At 37.5% G+C, this 18,112-nt stretch overlaps 1 protein-coding gene across 11 annotated transcripts in view; it reads right to left on the bottom strand.

Annotated features, from left to right (window-relative positions):
• Window positions 1-18,112, bottom strand: part of LOC121441941 (casein kinase I) — a 90,125-nt gene that overhangs the window by 41,695 nt on the left and 30,318 nt on the right. For all 11 annotated transcript variants that reach the window (XM_041643352.1, XM_041643349.1, XM_041643347.1 and 8 more), the window contains 3 exons: window positions 14,262-14,302; window positions 9,858-9,927; window positions 1,499-1,647 (listed from right to left, as the gene is read on the bottom strand). In XM_041643352.1, coding sequence (XP_041499286.1) covers window positions 1,499-1,647; window positions 9,858-9,927; window positions 14,262-14,302 — 260 coding nt within the window. The remainder of the gene's footprint in view (window positions 1-1,498; window positions 1,648-9,857; window positions 9,928-14,261; window positions 14,303-18,112) is intronic.

The raw sequence follows: 18,112 nt of genomic DNA, 5'->3' as shown, positions 1-18,112 counted from the left end.
TAAACAATAAATATAGCATATTTATGTAGTGAGGAGCTGCGGTGGGCTGCGTTCCCGCCCAGCTCCACACAGCTAGCTTTACCCGAAATAATTACACGGAAACTGTATTCTTTTACACACTGCTTGGCCCATTAGCTCTAGCCTCTAACTGGCTAGCTCTCACATCTAGATTAACCCATTTCTAATAATCTGTGTACCACCACAAGGTGGTAGCTTACCGGTAAGATCCTAACCTGTGTCTGCCTCGGAGAGGAGAATCATGGCGACTGCCTGACTCAGCTTCTTTCTCCCAGAATTCTGTTCAGTCTACTCCGCCTACCTAATTTTCTGTCCTATTAAAGGGCCAAGGCAGTCTCTTTATTTAACCAATGAAATTAACACAAAACAGAAGACTCGCCCCCATCATATTTATATTAACCATTTTTCAGATTCTCAAACAATGTTTACCATACAAAAGAACAGAACTTTAGATACAAGGCAAATGTTCCATTTGTGGCAAACCTGGTTACTAGTGCCATGTCAACATAGAGTCTACGGACCATTCCAATCTGTTTATTAACAAACTGTGGCTCACACTCCTGTGACCATGCCTTGATTAACAATATCTTATGAGCACTTTCTAGGTCACAAAAATTCTTTTAATGCAGTTTTTAACAGCTATATATGACTTTATGACTGTTACCTAATTCACCCTGTTAGCTCACACCATAAGGTGTTAGTCATTATTTTACAATTCTATCTACACCTGTACATAAAACAATAAGGGACCTAAATATTTCCAACATAAATCTCTAGGAGTAGAATTAATAACTATGTGAGTAAAACAATTTCAAGACTTTTGTAGCATCCTTATATTGCATTTATGTCAAAACTGTCTAAAGCTCATCTCCAATGTTTCCTCATAGGTTCCCAGAAATTTAAATACTGAAGTATACTGCTCATTAACTCTTTTCTTCTTTTATTGGGTCATAAAAGTCAACTTCCAAGATTAAGATCTCTGTTTCTGAAGGTTCAAAGTTTTCATCTTACATGTATTATAAAAACACCAACCCTTGAAGTATGCATCCTGTCCTTAAAGCAATTAAAATATTAATTTAGAAACAACTAAAATGAACTTGACTCAGTAATTTTACATTCTATGCATCCTAGAAAGACAAAATAAAAAGCAAAAACCATTTCTATTATATGAGTCGAATGTTCCATATGAAAAGGTCAAAAAGCTTAAGTAAAACTTTTTACTTAAATTTATAAACACCAGGCATGATGATGTACACCTATAAAACCAGCACTCAGGAGGCAGAGGCAGGAATTCAGTAGTTCAAGACCAACATACACTATGTAGAAGTTTGAGACTAAAAAAATAATCAAAATATATAGAGAGACTGGGAAATAGAGCGAGGAAGGGACAAAAGGAGGGAAAGACAGAGGAATGGGGGAAACTTGTGATCAAAGAACTATGTAGTTGCTCAAGCAACTTCCAACACCCTGCTTTACTTACCAGTTGTATAGCTATCATAAGAACCGTTTTAAGAGAAAACGTTCTATCACATAGGTCAAACAAATCTTCCAAACTAGGTCCCAGCAGTTCCAGCACCATAGCGTTGTATTTACCACAAGGGCCAAAATAGTAAACTTGAGGTATACCATCTAGGAAAAAAGAAAAAGTTATTTAATAATTCCATCATCTTATATACTAAGCCTTTTACCTGGAAAACCTAAACAATATTTTAATTTTCCTAGTTTTAAGCACTTTAACAGTAAATTTATTTTTTTTCCAGGAGGAAAAAAAAAACATCTTTTCTGATTAAACCTCCTTCTTCTCTAAACTCACTCCTCGATGTGCACATGGTACCCCAGTACACCTGTAGAGTAGCTGTGTCTCTGAAACCATACAAAAAGTACTTTATTATATCTCTACACTCTCACCTGCTAAGCTTTATTAACCTTCTATTTCTAGAGACTAAATAAAGAGAGGCTTAAACAGTAGGAAAGATACTACTACTTTTATTGAACTAGGTAGTCACTGCTGTCTTTAATAACTCCATGCTTGGTATCTCACCAAGATCAACCCAAATATCTTCCCTTAAGTATGGGAAATACCTAAGACTTCACCCTTTTACCCTTATAGTTAGGGATATGTATGTGGCGAAGTATAATACACACACACATGCACACACACACACACACACACACACACACACACACACACACACACACGTACAGTCCCTATCAGCAAATCTTAAGTCAATCAAAAGGCAGAGTGCAGGTCTAGATGGGTCTAACCTTATCTGATCCCAGCAGCACTAAATTACTAATCTCTATGTTCTCAATTTAACAATCTATAGTAAAGCATTTCCACTCTTTAGTTTGTTCTTCCTGAAGTGTAAGAGGTAAGTAAATTAGATCAAAGTCTGTCAACTATATAGGATATAAATATGGACAGAATGTAGAGTTTCTTACTTCTTTCTAACTCACCACCCACTTTCTAATAAAGTTGTAGAGAGTAATCTCTGAATAAAGTCTCAATAATCGGGGTTACTATATGGCTAGTATTTTGTGGTCAGTGTTTTTCAAATGCTACCCAAAATGAAAAAAATACTTAAGGGTCAACACTGTCTTTAGTCAACGATGACATCTTAATGGGAATGACTTATAGGACTATATTGTACATATAAAACCAAGTAAGATACCACAAAGAGTCTGCTAAGAAATGCAAAATTGGGTTACATTTTTAAAATCCACCAATATAACTCACATTCAATAGAATGGGGGAAAATCATTTTTTATAATACAAAAGAAAGATTTAACACAACTCTCAGCATAATTTGGATTATAAGCTGGTAAAGTCTAATAAGCACACCTTTGATCTACTACAAGCTAGCATCATACTTAATGGAGAGTGAATTTATTCCACCAACAGCTGGGAACAAGTCAAAAACGTACAATTTGAACTCTTCTATTCAACCATGCTTTAAGAGAACAATCAAAATGAAGTCATCCAAGATAAAGTTCCATGTTAACAAATATAAGACTTGTTTAACTGACCTTTCAAGAAACCAGGAGAAATGTTCTACATGGGCTAGTTTCAGCACTGTGCTTAAATTCCCTCTGCTCTAATCCTCACACAAAGTGACGTGACATTATCTGATTTTTTTAAAAAATTTATTTATTTATTAAGGATTTCTGCCTCCTCCCAGCAACTGCTTCCCATTTCCCTCCACCTCCCCCGATCAAGTCCCCCTCCCTCATCTGCTCGAAGAGCAATCAGGGTTCCCTGACCTGTGGGAAGCCCAAGGACTGCCCACCTCTATCCAGGTCTCGTAAGGTGAGCATCCAAACTGCCTAGGCTCCCACAAAGCCAGTACGTGCAGTAGGATCAAAAACCCACTGCAATTGTTCTTGAGATGTTAATCAGTCATGTGTTGTCTACTGTTCTGCCTCCCCTTTACTACCTTCAGAGTATAAACCACTCTCCTCTGCTCAGCTCACAAGATACTTAATTTCACAGTATGGAAATAAGTGTTACAGATTTGTAATTCTGGCAGGCTGAGAAGCTGGGGTCTTACCTGGGCTGTTTACAGAAATACACTGATGCAATTTTTGTTAGTTTTGATTTGTTTGTCAAGACAGGGTCTCATTATCTAGTGTTGCCTAGCCCGGAACTCATTATTCAGATTATGCTGCCCTCTAACTCAGATCCACCTGCCTCTACATCCTCAGTGTCAGGATTAAAAGTGTGAGTCACCATACCTGGTCCTGGTGCAATATTTTAAAAAAGAAAACTTGGGCTGAGCATATAGCTCAGTGATAGAATTCTTGCTTTGTGTTCATAATGGCCATTTGGGAACTTTTTAATATTTACTAGAATTTTAGTCAACACAATCCAAACAAAAGGTCTCTGAGATTCTCAAAAACCTTAAAGGTACAAAGGACCCTCAGGCCCCAGTGACTGGAATGTGCCACTTAAGAGACTTCCTGGTGCCATGAGTTCTCTCATCACTGCAGCACTAGTGAAAGAGAGGACAGAGAAAGCAGATTTTCTTAAAATTTCCTCTTACTGTTGTTTTGTGATCAGGCCTCATACGTTGTCCATGATGAGTTCAAACCTGTGACTCTCCTGCCTCATACTTCTAAGTGGTGGGATCATAGGCATGTGTTATTATACCTGGATAATTTCTTTAGTTTGCTAAAACATGATTCTGAAAAGCATGATCGGGTAACTGTATGCTGTGATTACCATTAATGAATAAAGAAACTGCTTTGGACCTACAGCAGGGCAGAAGTTAGGTAGGCAGGGAAAGTTAGGCTGAATGCTGGGAGAAAGAAGGGTGGAATCAGAAAGAAGTCATGCAGCCCCTGCCGGAGACAGACACTGGGAACTTCACCCTGAAAGCCACAGCTACGTGGCGATACACAGATTAATGAAAATGGGTTAAATTAATATGTAAGAGTTAGCCAATAAGAAGATAGAGCTAATGGGCCAAGCAGTGTTTTAATTAATACAGTTTCTGTGTGATTATTTCGGGGCTAAGCAAGCAGAAACTAACGAGCAGCCTTACTCCAACAAGTAACTCTGTGAAAAAGATTAATTCTAGACATCACTGATGTATACAGGGCTTACACAATAACCAAAATTCTTTGCAAAAAGTACAATTAAAATTCCACATATTATAGAATTCTCTACATTCATTTTACAGCAGATATAACCAAGGAGTTTTAAAAAGATGGTATACGTTGATAGTGTCAATAACCAGATGGAAACATGGAAAGAACACAGAAGTCATGATTTTTTTCACAAAGTACAGATTGAGAAGGCAAAGTGGGCACCAGGAAGAAGGAAGGGAGTTCCCTAACGTGTTAGAAGACAATACCGTGAAGTTATAATTTTAGTAACAGCCACTACTGCTATTACCAAATTTGTAGATCTACATAGTTGAAAGAACCTCTCAAAAAGTCAAGCCACTCACTTGAGAAACAATATTTTCCATATGAATACTGAAAACATTCAAAGTTTTTATTAATAACACGATAACACTCCTGCTAGAAAGGAGTCAAGTGGCAGCAGGGAATGTGTTGCAAAGCAGGTGCATTCAGCTAGGGCTTCACTAGGCCACCCACTGGAAGAGGGCATTCCACGTGCACAATGAATACAGATGTGATAATAGCCTCATGCAAGTAATAGTAAGTTTAAAATAACTAGAAAGTAGACAATAGAAAGAGAAAGAATATGCTCACGAATGTTAAAGAGGCTATAAATTAATGTCTTAATGAAGACCATGAAAACACAAAGAATTGAAGGGAACAATGAAAACAAATCAAAACATAACAGTAGTATTCAACAAAGAAATAGAATCACTAAAGAAAACCAAAATTGAAATAAAATTGGAAATGAGAAATTCAGGAAATCAAACAAAACCCTCAGAGGTAAGCCTCACCAACAGATTACGAGACATGGAAGAGAGAATTTCAGAGCTTGAAGACCAGCTATCGCAGACAAAGAAAATGTTAAATCTAAAACAAACCAACAAAAACCAGGCACAAAACATCCAGAAAATCTGGGACACTGTGAAAAGACCAAACCTACTAGTAATAGGTATAGAGTAAGGAGAAAAGAAACCTATGTCAAATGCACAAAAAATATTTTTAACAAAATCATAGAAGAAAATTACTGCAATCTGAAGAAAGGGATGCCTACCAAAGGTATAAAAAGTATATACAGAACACCAAATAGACATGACTAGAAATAAAAGTCCCTAAAACACAGAATAATAAAAACACTAAATGTACAAAACAAAGAAAGGATAGTAAAAGTTGTAAGGGAAAAAAGGAAATTACATACACAGGGAGGCCCATGAGAATAACACCTGACTTTTCAACGCAGACTCTGAAAGCCAGAAGAGCCTAAACTGAGAGATGATCTACAAGCTCTAAAAGACCACAGATATCAGCCTAGACTACCGTACCCAGCAAAAACTATCAATCACAATCATCAGAATAAGGAAGCATTACACAATAAAAAACAAATTTAAGCAATTTCTGCCCAGTAATTCAGTTCCCCAGAAGGTACTTCAGTCTGAAGAAGTCTGAAGAAGAACTATATCCAGGAGAACACAAGAACAAATAATCCCAGATCTGTTAATCAAAAGAGGGGTAGAGACAAAGGAGTATACTATATGACACACCAAAGTCCCCAGGATCATCAGGACGGATGAAGAGGTGACGGAGAGTCAGAAGTGGAGTTTTTTCTGTTTCTGATGTGGTTTTTATTCTGCTTTGGTTTATTAGGGTTTTGTTGTTGCTGTTGTTCTGGCTTTTGTTTGCTTGTTTTGTTTTGTTTTCTTCTGTGGGGGAGGGGATGCAACAGGGATGCTGAGGGGATATGAGGAACTGGGAGATGAACAGAATTGGGGTGCATGATGAGAAACCCCCCAAAGATTCAATAAAGAAGTTTCAAAAAACTGAAAAAGAGGGGTAGAAAAACACACTAGAGAGGTAACCCAGACTCAAAAAGATAAACGTGGTGTGCACTCACTCATAAGTGGATACTAGCTGTAAAGCAAAGGGTAACGAGCCTATAGTCCACAACCCTAGAGCAGCTAAGCACAAGGTGGGCCCTAAAGGGGTGGAAATATATAGATCCTACCGGGAAGGGGAAATAGAAAAGATCTTCTGACAAGACTGGGAATATAGAGGTGGGGAAAGAAGAAAGGGCAGAAGGGGAGAAGAAGAAGAAGAAGAAGAAGAAGAAGAAGAAGAAGAAGAAGAAGAAGAAGAAGAAGAAGAAGAAGAAGAAGAAGAGGAGAAGAAGCAGGAGAACTTGAGAAAGCAGGATAGTCAAGATGGAGGAAGGATAGAGATGGAAAGCCAGGAAAGAGATATTTTGATTGAGAGAGCCATTACGGGGCTAGCAAGAAATCTGGCACTAGAGAAATTCCCAGGAATCCACAAGGATGACCCCAGCTAAGACCCTAAGCAATAGTGGAGAAGGTATCCAAACTGGACCTGCCCTGCAGTCAGATTGATAACTATATGTAAGTGTCACAATAGAACCTTCATCCAGCAACTGATGGAGACAGAGGCAGAGACCTGCATCAGAGCACTGGGCTGAGCTCCCAAAATCCAGTTGAAGAGTGAAAGGTATGATAATATGAGCAAAGAAGTCAAGACCATGATGGGGACACCCACTGAAACAGTTTACCTGAGCTAATAGGAGCTCACCAACTCCTGCAGACAGGGATGGAACCAGCATAAGACCAAACAAAACCCTCTGAATGTGGGTGACAGTTGTATGGGGCAGACTGAAGAGCCACTGGCAGTGGCATCAGGATTTATCTCTACTGCTTGTAATAACTTTTTGGAACCCATTCTCATTGAATGGATACCTTGCTCAGCCTAAATATGGTAGGGAGGGCCTTGGACCTTCCTCAAATCAATGTGCCTTACCCACTCTGAGGAGTGGATGGGGGGGATAGGAAGAAGGGAGGGAGTGGGAACTGGGATTGGTATATAAAATTTTAAAAAAATTGCTTTCTTTTTTAAAAAAATAAAATTGAAAAAAAGGAAAAATACACTACCATAACAAAATAACAGGAATTAATAATTACTACTCATTAGTAACTAACTAGCAATTCTTCAGGGATAAGACACAGACTAGCAGATTGAATTTGAAAGCCAGATCCATTTTTCTGTTGCCTCCAAGAAACACACCTTAAATCAAGGATAGACACTGCCTCGGGGTAAAAGGAAGGAAAAAGGTATCCAGGCAAACGGATTAAAAAACAAGCAGACGTAGTTACCTTAATATCTGACGAAACAGACTTCAAACCAAAACTAGGCAGAAGAAATAGGAAAGGACACTACATAAAAATCTATAATACATTCATTAATGCAAAGTTTACTAACACTGCAAGGACTACTCATTTGCATATGCTCTTAGTGAGGGAAAAATGCAAACTGTGTATCGTTTGAAGAAATGGACATTCTACAAACTAGAATATAAATATGTTTATAAAAATACACTTCAAGGCCAGGCAGTAGTGGTGCAGGCCTTTAATCCCAGCACTAGAGAGGCAGAGGTAAGAAGAGCTCTGTGAGTTCAAGCTAGTTCCAGGACAGCTAGGTAGAGCTGTTACCAAAAAAAAAAAAAAAAGAAAAAGAAAAAAAAAAAAGCTTGTCTTGAAAAACAAACAAACAAAAATTTATTTTTGTTGAATAATCATTTCAATTAGAATAGGAGTAAATAAAAGTAGCACTGAGAGCTTCAATGTGAAGACAATGCAACAAGCAACACATAGTAGAAATTTTAACCATAAATATTTGTCGATGAAAAAAATCTCTATTCCCATTGAGATTTAAGAACTTCATATATAAATATATTTGCATTACCTACTATCGAGAAATTATTACAAATATGATGGCTTAAAATAACAAAAAATAATTGTATTACACCTTAGAGGCCAGTGTCTCAAATCAGTTTCATAAGGCTGAATCAAGGCAGAGCCATGCTCCCTTTGCAGGCTCTAGGAGAGAACCTGAAGGGCCTCCTTCAGAATCTCAGACTGCAAGCATACTTTAGTTCATTCACATCATTCCAAGCAATGCCCCCATGGGCATACAGTCTTCCCCTTTTCTGTCTATGTCTAGTAAAGATACTTGGCTTGCACTGAGGGCTTACCTAGACAACATCCAGGATAACCCTGCAATCTCACATGTCTGCTATATGCTAACTATGGGCTCCAGAGCTCACTATGTGGATATATTTATGGAGTCATTTTTACACCTATTATAATAACAGCAATATTGCTTAAAAAAGACTAACAGTATGGATGCTCAGCAGTAAAGGCATCTGCCAACAAACCTAACTAAGAAGATTCCAGAAATGTGAGCCTATTTCTCCATAGCTGAAGGTCAGAGAGTCTGAGCTTATTTTTGCTCTTTCAAAGTTGTTGACAGCAGGTGTGGCTATAAAACAAGATATCCTGACCTAGGGTGTGGCTACTTGGTGTTTTGGACATTAAGATGGCCCAGAGTCATAGACCCGCTCCACCCTGACCAAAGGTCAGAAAATTCAAACATACTTCTGCTCCTTCTTTTGAAATAGGAAGTTTGACGTAGGGAGAGGATGCCTACAGGATACTTGGTCTAGGGTGTACCCTGCACCAGACATCAAATGCTTTACTCAAAAAATAATGACTTGATGTCTCAAGTATTAAAGCAAGAACTGTTCTGCTTGTACTTTGTGTCCTGTTAAAGCAATCTGTTGCCTTCTCCCCTAGCTCTTTTGTATTGGGGCATAAAAGTGTATGAAAAATAAACACAGGCAAACTCAGAAATCAGAAGAGAGAACTCAGCATCCAGTATTCGTGGAGTTGCCCTCCCATTACTATCCTGTGTCTCTGTGTTTCTTTCTTTTCTGTGTTTCTCCTACCAACATTTCTAATCCCAATGTCCCTACCCTGGAACGTTTGAGACTGCGAACCTGCCATGGCTAGGAACATAGCAGAAGTCACGCCAAAAAGGGGGTTGGTGACACCTAACAACCTAGGTTTAGCTCCCAGGACACACAAGGTAAAGAGCGCACCACCTTCTACACGCCATCCCCTATCCTCCACATGCACACACAATGCACACCGTCTTCCGAAACAAGAACTGCAGGGGATGCCCCCCTGACATATGTGCTAGGAACTCTGGTCCGCTAAAAACAGGAAGCACACTTAGCCACTGTAGCATTTCTTCAGCCCCAATTTAAAAAAAAAAAAAAGATTCTGTAACCAAATTTAAAATATTATTTTTAAAACTAGAGTATTATTGTTATGACAATCTGTGTTACTCCAAATTTTAAAATTCATATAACTTACCTCCAGATCCTAACTGCTTGTAGAATCTGTATTCCAAATGCAGCTGTGGTGCTCTGGATTTCATGGGCTCCTAGGCAAACAATTGAATAAACAAAAGACATTTCAGTTAAGACAAACCACTAGTGTCTAATTCCAAATGTTTTAAACTTCAGCATCAACTTATATACACTATAATATTCTACTAGGTATCTCTATTCCTCTAGATCTATATAAAAATCAACACTGTACTTAAAGTTCAATAAATTGATACCATCTGTAAACATATGTAAAGTAAGCATTTGAGCAGCTATCAGAGGAACCAACAGGATTTAAAAAAAAATAATTAAATTAAAATCACAGTTTTCTGCAATAAAAGGTAAGCACAACAAAAGAACAAAGAGACTAAGGGAAACAGAAGTTAAAAGAAAAACTATGTAAGTGCATTATGAGGGAGAAAGTAAAAACTTCACATCATTAGAGATCTGAACAATACAGAGAGAAGGTCTAATAAGCAGTGATGGGGTGGAGGGCAGTGACGATCACAAGCAAAAACCAGATTCAAGAATGAGACGCACAGTAGGCATGTGTGTGTGTGTGTGTGTGTGTGTGTGTGTGAGAGAGAGAGAGAGAGAGAGAGAGAGAGAGAGAGAGAGAGAGAGAGAGAGACAGAAGTACACTAGAAACTTAGAATCAAAAGGATTATTTGTAGAAAATGGTAAGCTTAAATCCTGAGAAGCAATAATAGTAGTAGTTAAATGCTCAGAGATTGAAACCAAGTTATACTAGATTTAAACCTTTGACTTCCCACTTCACTAGCTGTGTGGTTTGGAAAGTTAGTTAACTTTGCTGTATACTGCAGTTCCTCGTCTGCAAAATGCAGTTAAAACTTTTTATGGCTCCCTCACTCCTTTCCTCTCTATATATACATGCATATGTGTGTGCACAATATAAAATTTAATATATAAAACAGTGAAAACAGTGCCTTTCACATATCACATTATCCATAAATTTTGACTGTCTAAAAATATACAACCGTAAGATACGACATAATATTCACTTATACCATCACAACTGAAATTAAATGATTGATGTGCTTCAGGTAAAAAGAACAGGAACCAGCCCTAACTTAGTTTAGTAATTTCAATTTGATCCTGTACTTCAATAGCAACAACACAATGTCAGGAAACCACCATGTAGTGCAAGTCACATTACCAACAGATGACCTTTACAGTAGCCATGGACAGCTGGTTACTATGTGAGTGGGAACACCTAGACAAGCTACCGATCTGAAGTAGGAAAAAGACAAAAGTAAACGTCCTGTAAGCTGTTACAGAACTACAGACACTAAGATCTGCTCTCAAAATATCCAACAGTGCCTTTATTTCTCCAAAATACAGCAATGAGATGTGTCTAAAAGTATATAAACATAGTATTTCCACTTGACTGTCTTTATGGCTGGTTCTAAACAAAATTACACCTCACCTACTGCACTCGACAAAATCAACAAAACAAACCACACACAAGGAAACTGGTAAACTACAGACCAAAATATAAGCATTTTTCTAACTTTCAATAAATTTAGGGAGAATATGACTACAGGCCATACTTACCTCACAATACAAAAGTAAAAATGTTCCCAGTTACCGTAAATTATGAGTATTAGTAATAATTTTTGTATGTAATGCTGATCACTGCACTTAAAAATAAAAAAACAAACAGGCTGGGTATGGTGGTGCACACCTGAACAGTGGCAGAAGTGGATCCTGAGTTCAAAGTCATTTTCAGCTGTATAGCAAGCTCAAGACCAGCCTGGGCTAGAAAAAAAACCTGCCTAAAAAACAGTCAGAGTAATAGAAAGGTCTCCTACTCCACCTCACCAAAGGAAAAAAATAAAAAAGAGAAATACACAAAATACACTGAACAAAAAGTGCTATATGTTCATGTATATATAGAGATTGGAAGATGACCGGATTTGCATTTTCTAAGGCACCAGTGGTAGGGACAGGACAAACAAGTTCCAAATTTGAAAATGACAGGACTTGAGGGTTACACCTGATAAATTAACCAGACAGGGAGCAGTCAGCCTGGCGGTGGCTTCTGTTCCCTCTGCACACAGCTGTTAAGTACAGCTGCTTCATCACTAGTACAGAATACCACACATTTCTTTCCTGGTATACCACCTCCAACTCCAATGCCATACAAAGAGCTAGAATGTGAAGAAGAAAAAAGAACAATTCCAACAATCAGAATGCCCATTCAAATATTGTACACTTCCTGAATGCTGACTCTCTCTACTGTCGTTCCTATATACTAACTTCCTTTGTCTGTTTAAATTGGCTTTCTATGTAGCCCTTGAAAGTTATTTAATGCAGCGATAAGTAACTGGTCAAAGTGCTGAGAGTAAGTGACCACTGACTATTCAGCCCTAAAAGGAATAGCTAGATCGATCCCCTCAAACTTCCTTCTTATTCCTGAAAACCTGAAGGAATACATCATTCCTAAAGAGGAACAGAAAGAATTTAAAAATCAGCGGAGGGGAAGAAATGCTATAAAATGCTGTCTACTGACATGACATGGCCACTGCACTCATGACCTCAGAACAGCTAAGGCTGCCTTCACGAACAAGACTACGCCCATCAACATTGCAGCATGGACAAAGCAGAGGGATGCATAATGCAGGATCCATTGGCAGTTGATGGCTGCTGGAGGAGGGAAAGTGAGTGGGGTGGGTAGGGACATGACAGGTTGACCAAGCCCCAGTACACAGCCCAACACTCACAAGAATGTAGACAGCACTAACTGGACTCAGTGACCTTTGCTTTTTGTTTTTTTCAGGGACTAGAGGTGGGAGTGGGCATACCGGAAAAAGCAAAGAGAGCAGAGGGGAAGAAAATGGATATGATCAAAATACACTGTCTACATTTATAACATGGATAAAGAATAAACTTTAAATATTTTTAAAATAAAACAATATTTATACTCATTTGGGCACTTGAGATCTTAAGAGTAAAAAAAAAAAAATTCTCATCAAAAATTAAAAATTTATGTTCCCAACTAGGACAGTTCTGAGAGCTTGATTATAGTAACTGATCTCATGGCTGATTACCACAAGTCCAGTTAAAAACAACAGTGACCTAGGTCCTTACCACAGGGCAGGGAACCCTGACTGCTCTTTGGGCTGGAGAGGGAGGGGGAGAGGAGTGGGGTGAGGGGGAAAAGGGTGGGAGAAGGGGAAGAAGGGTGGGAGGAGGGGGAGGGAAATGGGAGGCTGGGAGGAGGAGGAAATTTGGGTTTTTTTTCTCCTTTTCTCAATAAAAAAAAAAAAGTTAAAAAAAAAAAAACAGTGACTACCCTGACAGAAGCTAACCAGAGTTTGTATTATAAAGTCAAGGACTTGACCTTGAAGTCAGGGAGAACTCATCTGGGTGAGTCAAGTGCCAGACCCCTGTGTCCTGGCAGCATCACAGCACGACACTTATACTCATTTTGGTAAAAGGAAGGGACACAGGCCTACGCTCAAAGACACTTCAAGCAAGACAGACTTTCCATGGCAGTTCAAAAGCTCGCATTTCATCTCATGGCCTCTTCCTCTAACAGTTGCTCTAGCAACACAGGTTACACTCTCAGGACAAGGGTGACAAGAGTAAGGAGAATGTGAACATTAAGCCAACACGAACCTCAGGGAAACCTGACTGACAACGAGAAAATATGCCTTATAAACCATTCCTAGTGCCGCATAAAGGAACACACCTTTAATCCCAGCACTTGAGAAGCAGAAGCTGGTGGAGCTCAAGGCCAGCCTGGTACACATAGTGAGTTCTAGAACAGTCAGTTCTAAACAGAAACTCTGTCTAAATAAATGATAGATAAATAAATGAATGAGTGAATAAATAATAAATGAATAAAATAATTCCTGCGTGCAAATTCTTCCAGAGAACTACTTTGTACCTGTGACACTGAGCACATGGAATTTTACATGACGGTCCTCCTTACTACCACCACTCATGGCTTTCTAAATCCTTGAAAGCCAAGCAACAACCAGCTTTAGTACATTTACAAAACACCAGTAGAAACACTTTAGAAGATAATTGGAAGTGTGTGTTCAAATACAAACCTAAATGCTAAAGGCACTTTTGTCTAAATGCTTGAATCAGAAAGAAAAATTTTGCTTTTATCCACTTAAAAATACCACTGAAATACTGCCAAACTACAAATTTCACTTCCATAATGCTGCCAAAGTAAAAACAGAATTGTCATGCAGAGAAAACACTGACACTTTACACATCATTAGAGACATGAACAAAAGGTCAGTCATGCAAACATTTTTCCTTCTTGGATGAATACCAAAATTGTAAATGTAAAGATAAAAAATTAATAAGCTGATAATCAAAGGAAATAACTGTAGAAAAATAATAATGAACTTACCAGTTTAATCGCCACATATTCATTTGTGTATAAATTTTTCCCTTGAAAAAGGAAGAAATAAGTCAGATCCTGCTAATACTTTTAAATTTAACTTACATAACTTTTATGACCTGTACTCTTTTTAAAAAAAAGTATATGAGACATTTAAATAGCAAAAGTTTTTACATCCAGTTATAAAGAAAAAGAAATTGCTAAATTTACTAGCAACTCAAATGTATTTAATATTTCACTTAGATTCCAAGTAGAAACCGTACTTGTAAATATATTATCCATTATAATAATGAACATATTCTGACTGTTGTAATATTGCATGTAACTTAGAAAATAACCAATATTCAAGTGAATACTGAATACATTTTTAAGGCAGAATACTTATATAAAAGAAAAATATAAAATATAAAACCTCACCCATCCATCATTTTCTTTTAAACCATTATGAAATATAGTACTAACAGACCACATATTTAATCCAGCATATGTATCAGATATATAAAAACTCTGGAATATGTTTAAAATAAAATTAAATAAGGAAAACTAATCAATAATTGGCTCAAAAAACTCATTAACTATCTTAAAAAAATTATTAGTGTTTTAACTTACAAACAAATTAATTCCAATTATTTATAGTTAAATATAAGAAATGAAATAAAAAATATTTATCATCTCAATATATATGGTGACCTTTCTACGGGTAAGAAAACATGAAGAACAGGATCTTAGACATATTTGGCTACATGAAATACTTTAAACTTCTAAATACTGAAAATTATGTTAAATATAAAGGTATGTAAATATTGGAACACAGGCTTAACATCACTAACATGCAAACAATTTTTATAAACTACAACTGTCTTTGTGTTGGCCATAAGCTAAGAAAATTCCAATGGTCAGAATCTACAACCCCAGAAGAACACTTTGGAGAATTTGAGAGTTAATAAGGCTAGAAGGGTAATATGAAATATCAATTAACATGTATCTTTGCAAGCACATCAAAAAGAATGAAATAAAAAAAAGAGCCAAGTTGTTTCTTAATTTCTAGGCATGAATAATTATAATAATGAAAACAGAATGATTTATTTGTGTTCAAACCCAGAAAGTGACTACTAAAAACAAAACAGGCAGTTTACCAACCTTCATGCACGGCATTTTTTGCACAGGACCCTCTGACCTTTCAGAGCTCCAGATGTACCGCTGTCTTTACAGAGAGTATTCACAGACATATCCTAAATATTGCCCTCACAGCTTAGGGGGGGAAACACTCACATTAAAGCTGAGTAGCATAGATCTCAGAACCTCAACATATTTGACAGATTTAACCCAGTAGAAATACCAAAAGAGGCACAAACCAAGTTTATTCTGAAACGCACAAACCAAGCCTACATAACTATTTTTCAAAGTTTAGAGGATATTTTATTTTTTTAAGCAACTAGTTTCACATTTAGAAATGTTTTCATGCACATTTTTAGGAACTCGTTATGTATGAAAATGTAGGTGCCCTCTGGGAAACCTGAGTGAAGACTGTTAGTGACCTGATTTTAGACTGGTATCCTATTTACAACTGAATCAAAGATGAAAAATATGTTTCCTCAGAGTATTACCATTTCTTCATAACTATATAAATTTTATTCTGAATATATGCAGGAAAAATCCAAAAGACAAAAGGCTAAATATAGATCCCACAGAACCAAAACATACCAACATTTTTGTTGACTTTCATATAGTCTTATCTTATATGTCACAGCAAAAAGAGAAAGAAAGAAAGAAAGAAAGAAAGAGAAGTTGAATCCTAAAAAGAGCATCATCCTTGTTAATATTAGAGATCTGGCTGAAGTGTGGTGATCACAGTCATAAATATGAATGAAGATTAAACAATACAGTCTTGTCACTGTACAGCCACAGTCCTACAGTTAGATGTTAATCAATATGTGTTCCACACAAAAGCAAATGGTGCACCAACTGTGTTTGCCTGTCTGTGTGGTATGAGTAAGATAGAAAGGATATAGAAAATCCTATTAAGGCTACAACTGGACTGGGCCTAGCTCATTGATAGCTTAATTTACGTCAAGTGACATTTCCAATAGTTTTCTGCTGTACTGAACCCGAAGAAGCTTTACCAATATTGTGGAATTGGAGTTATTAGAGAAAACTATGTCCTTTGGATGTTATATATTTGTCTATAGCAGGAACCACTAGTTATCCATCAGCATTAACACTGTACTTCCAATAACAAAGAATATCCAAGTTTAAAAATGGTTTTCCAGCTACAAACTACACTTTCCAGGCTCTTTTTCAGCTTCGTGTGGCCAAATGAAAAACTTCATACCGGTGGAGAAAAAGTAGGATATCTCCAATTTCCAGGACTGTAATGTGTTCCTGACTGGAAAGGAGTTAACAGCTAAGAAGACAGCCCGGCAAACACTAAAGACACACACTGGACATACAGGGTACAGACACCCCAAGTGTCCGCCCTCTGCCTGTGTTATATGAAAGAGAACAAAGTAAGTGGACTAAAATTACTGTATTTGGGGACTTTGAAATTTGTTGTCATAGCATTATTGTCAATTTTTTCATTTTTACACTTATTTATTCAGGCAAGAGGGGCGGAGCATGCATGTGCCATGGAGTACATGTACATCAGTCAGAGGCAACTCGCAAGTAAGTCTCACTTGTCATGTGGGTACCAAGGATTACACTTAGGTCATCAGACTTGGTGACAAGTGCCTTGTGCAACACGAAGCCATCCTGCCAGCCCCACTGTCTAGTCTTTATTTTTACATTTTCCAGTGTTTTAGAATGTTTTTGCAGAAGTCAATAAACATAAAAATAATAAAATTACCCAAATCTTTACGTAATGGAGATATAAGGCTTATGGAACTTCCAGCACAATAATTTCCAAGCCCAAAGATCAAAATAAGGAGTTGTGAGCAATACGGGAATAAAAGGAGAAAAGCAAAACTAAGAGGAGTTATTGAAACTTAATTATGCCAAAAGGTACAGTATCATAAAGCAACATTTCTAAGGGTTTTTTTTTTTTTTAATGTAATGTCAATCACACACACCCACAAGAAAACAGAGGAGAAGCTCAGGAAATAAATTATCTTTCTCTCAGAAAGCCAGGGGCAGTAGTTCTCAACCTGTAGGTCACGACCTCTTTGGGGACAGTCAGACAACCCTTTCACTGCAGTCACCTAAGACCATCAGAAAACAAACAGATATTTACATTACAATTCATAACAGTAGCAAAATTGCAAACATGAAGTAGCAACAGAAATGATTTTATGGTTGGTGGTCACCACAACGTGAGGAACTGTACTAAACACTGCAGCATTAGAAAGGCTACTGCCATAGAAGACTGCAGAAGCAGCCTGTTTGTGTTAGGTGACAGAAAACAAGGACGTAAAAAAAAGTTTAGGCAAAGGCCTTTATTATTACAGTTTTGGGGGAAAGGCAGGACAAGATAAACAGATTAGGACTGACATGTATCCACAGTTCCAATGGTCTTTGGGTAGACGGCTTGTCTCTAAAAGCATGGTACAGAATACTGTTCCGAGGGATAGAGACAGATAAAAACACTCAAGCTGGAGATTGGATAATTCAATTCACATACCCAAGGCATGCCCCTACCTAAGTCTCTAGTAATTGCTCTTTTCCTTAGAACATACCAACTATAGGAGGCACAGGCTGTCCCGCAAACAAGATGGATTTTTGTTTTTGTCTGTTTTTTTAACATATCCAAAGAAGACTTCTGGGTATTTCAGAGGACCTGAATTCAACTCCCAGGATTCACATGGCAGTTTAAAACCATCTGTAACTCCAATCCAGTAGATTTAACACCCTCTTCTAACCTCCAC

Source organism: Microtus oregoni, unplaced genomic scaffold, assembly GCF_018167655.1.
Source record: "Microtus oregoni isolate MIOR12 unplaced genomic scaffold, Mior012 000085F_ref0000168, whole genome shotgun sequence".
Taxonomy (NCBI): Eukaryota; Metazoa; Chordata; class Mammalia; order Rodentia; family Cricetidae; genus Microtus; species Microtus oregoni.
The sequence above is the reverse complement of the archived record's forward strand: the minus strand, read 5'-3'. Positions and strand labels throughout refer to the sequence as shown.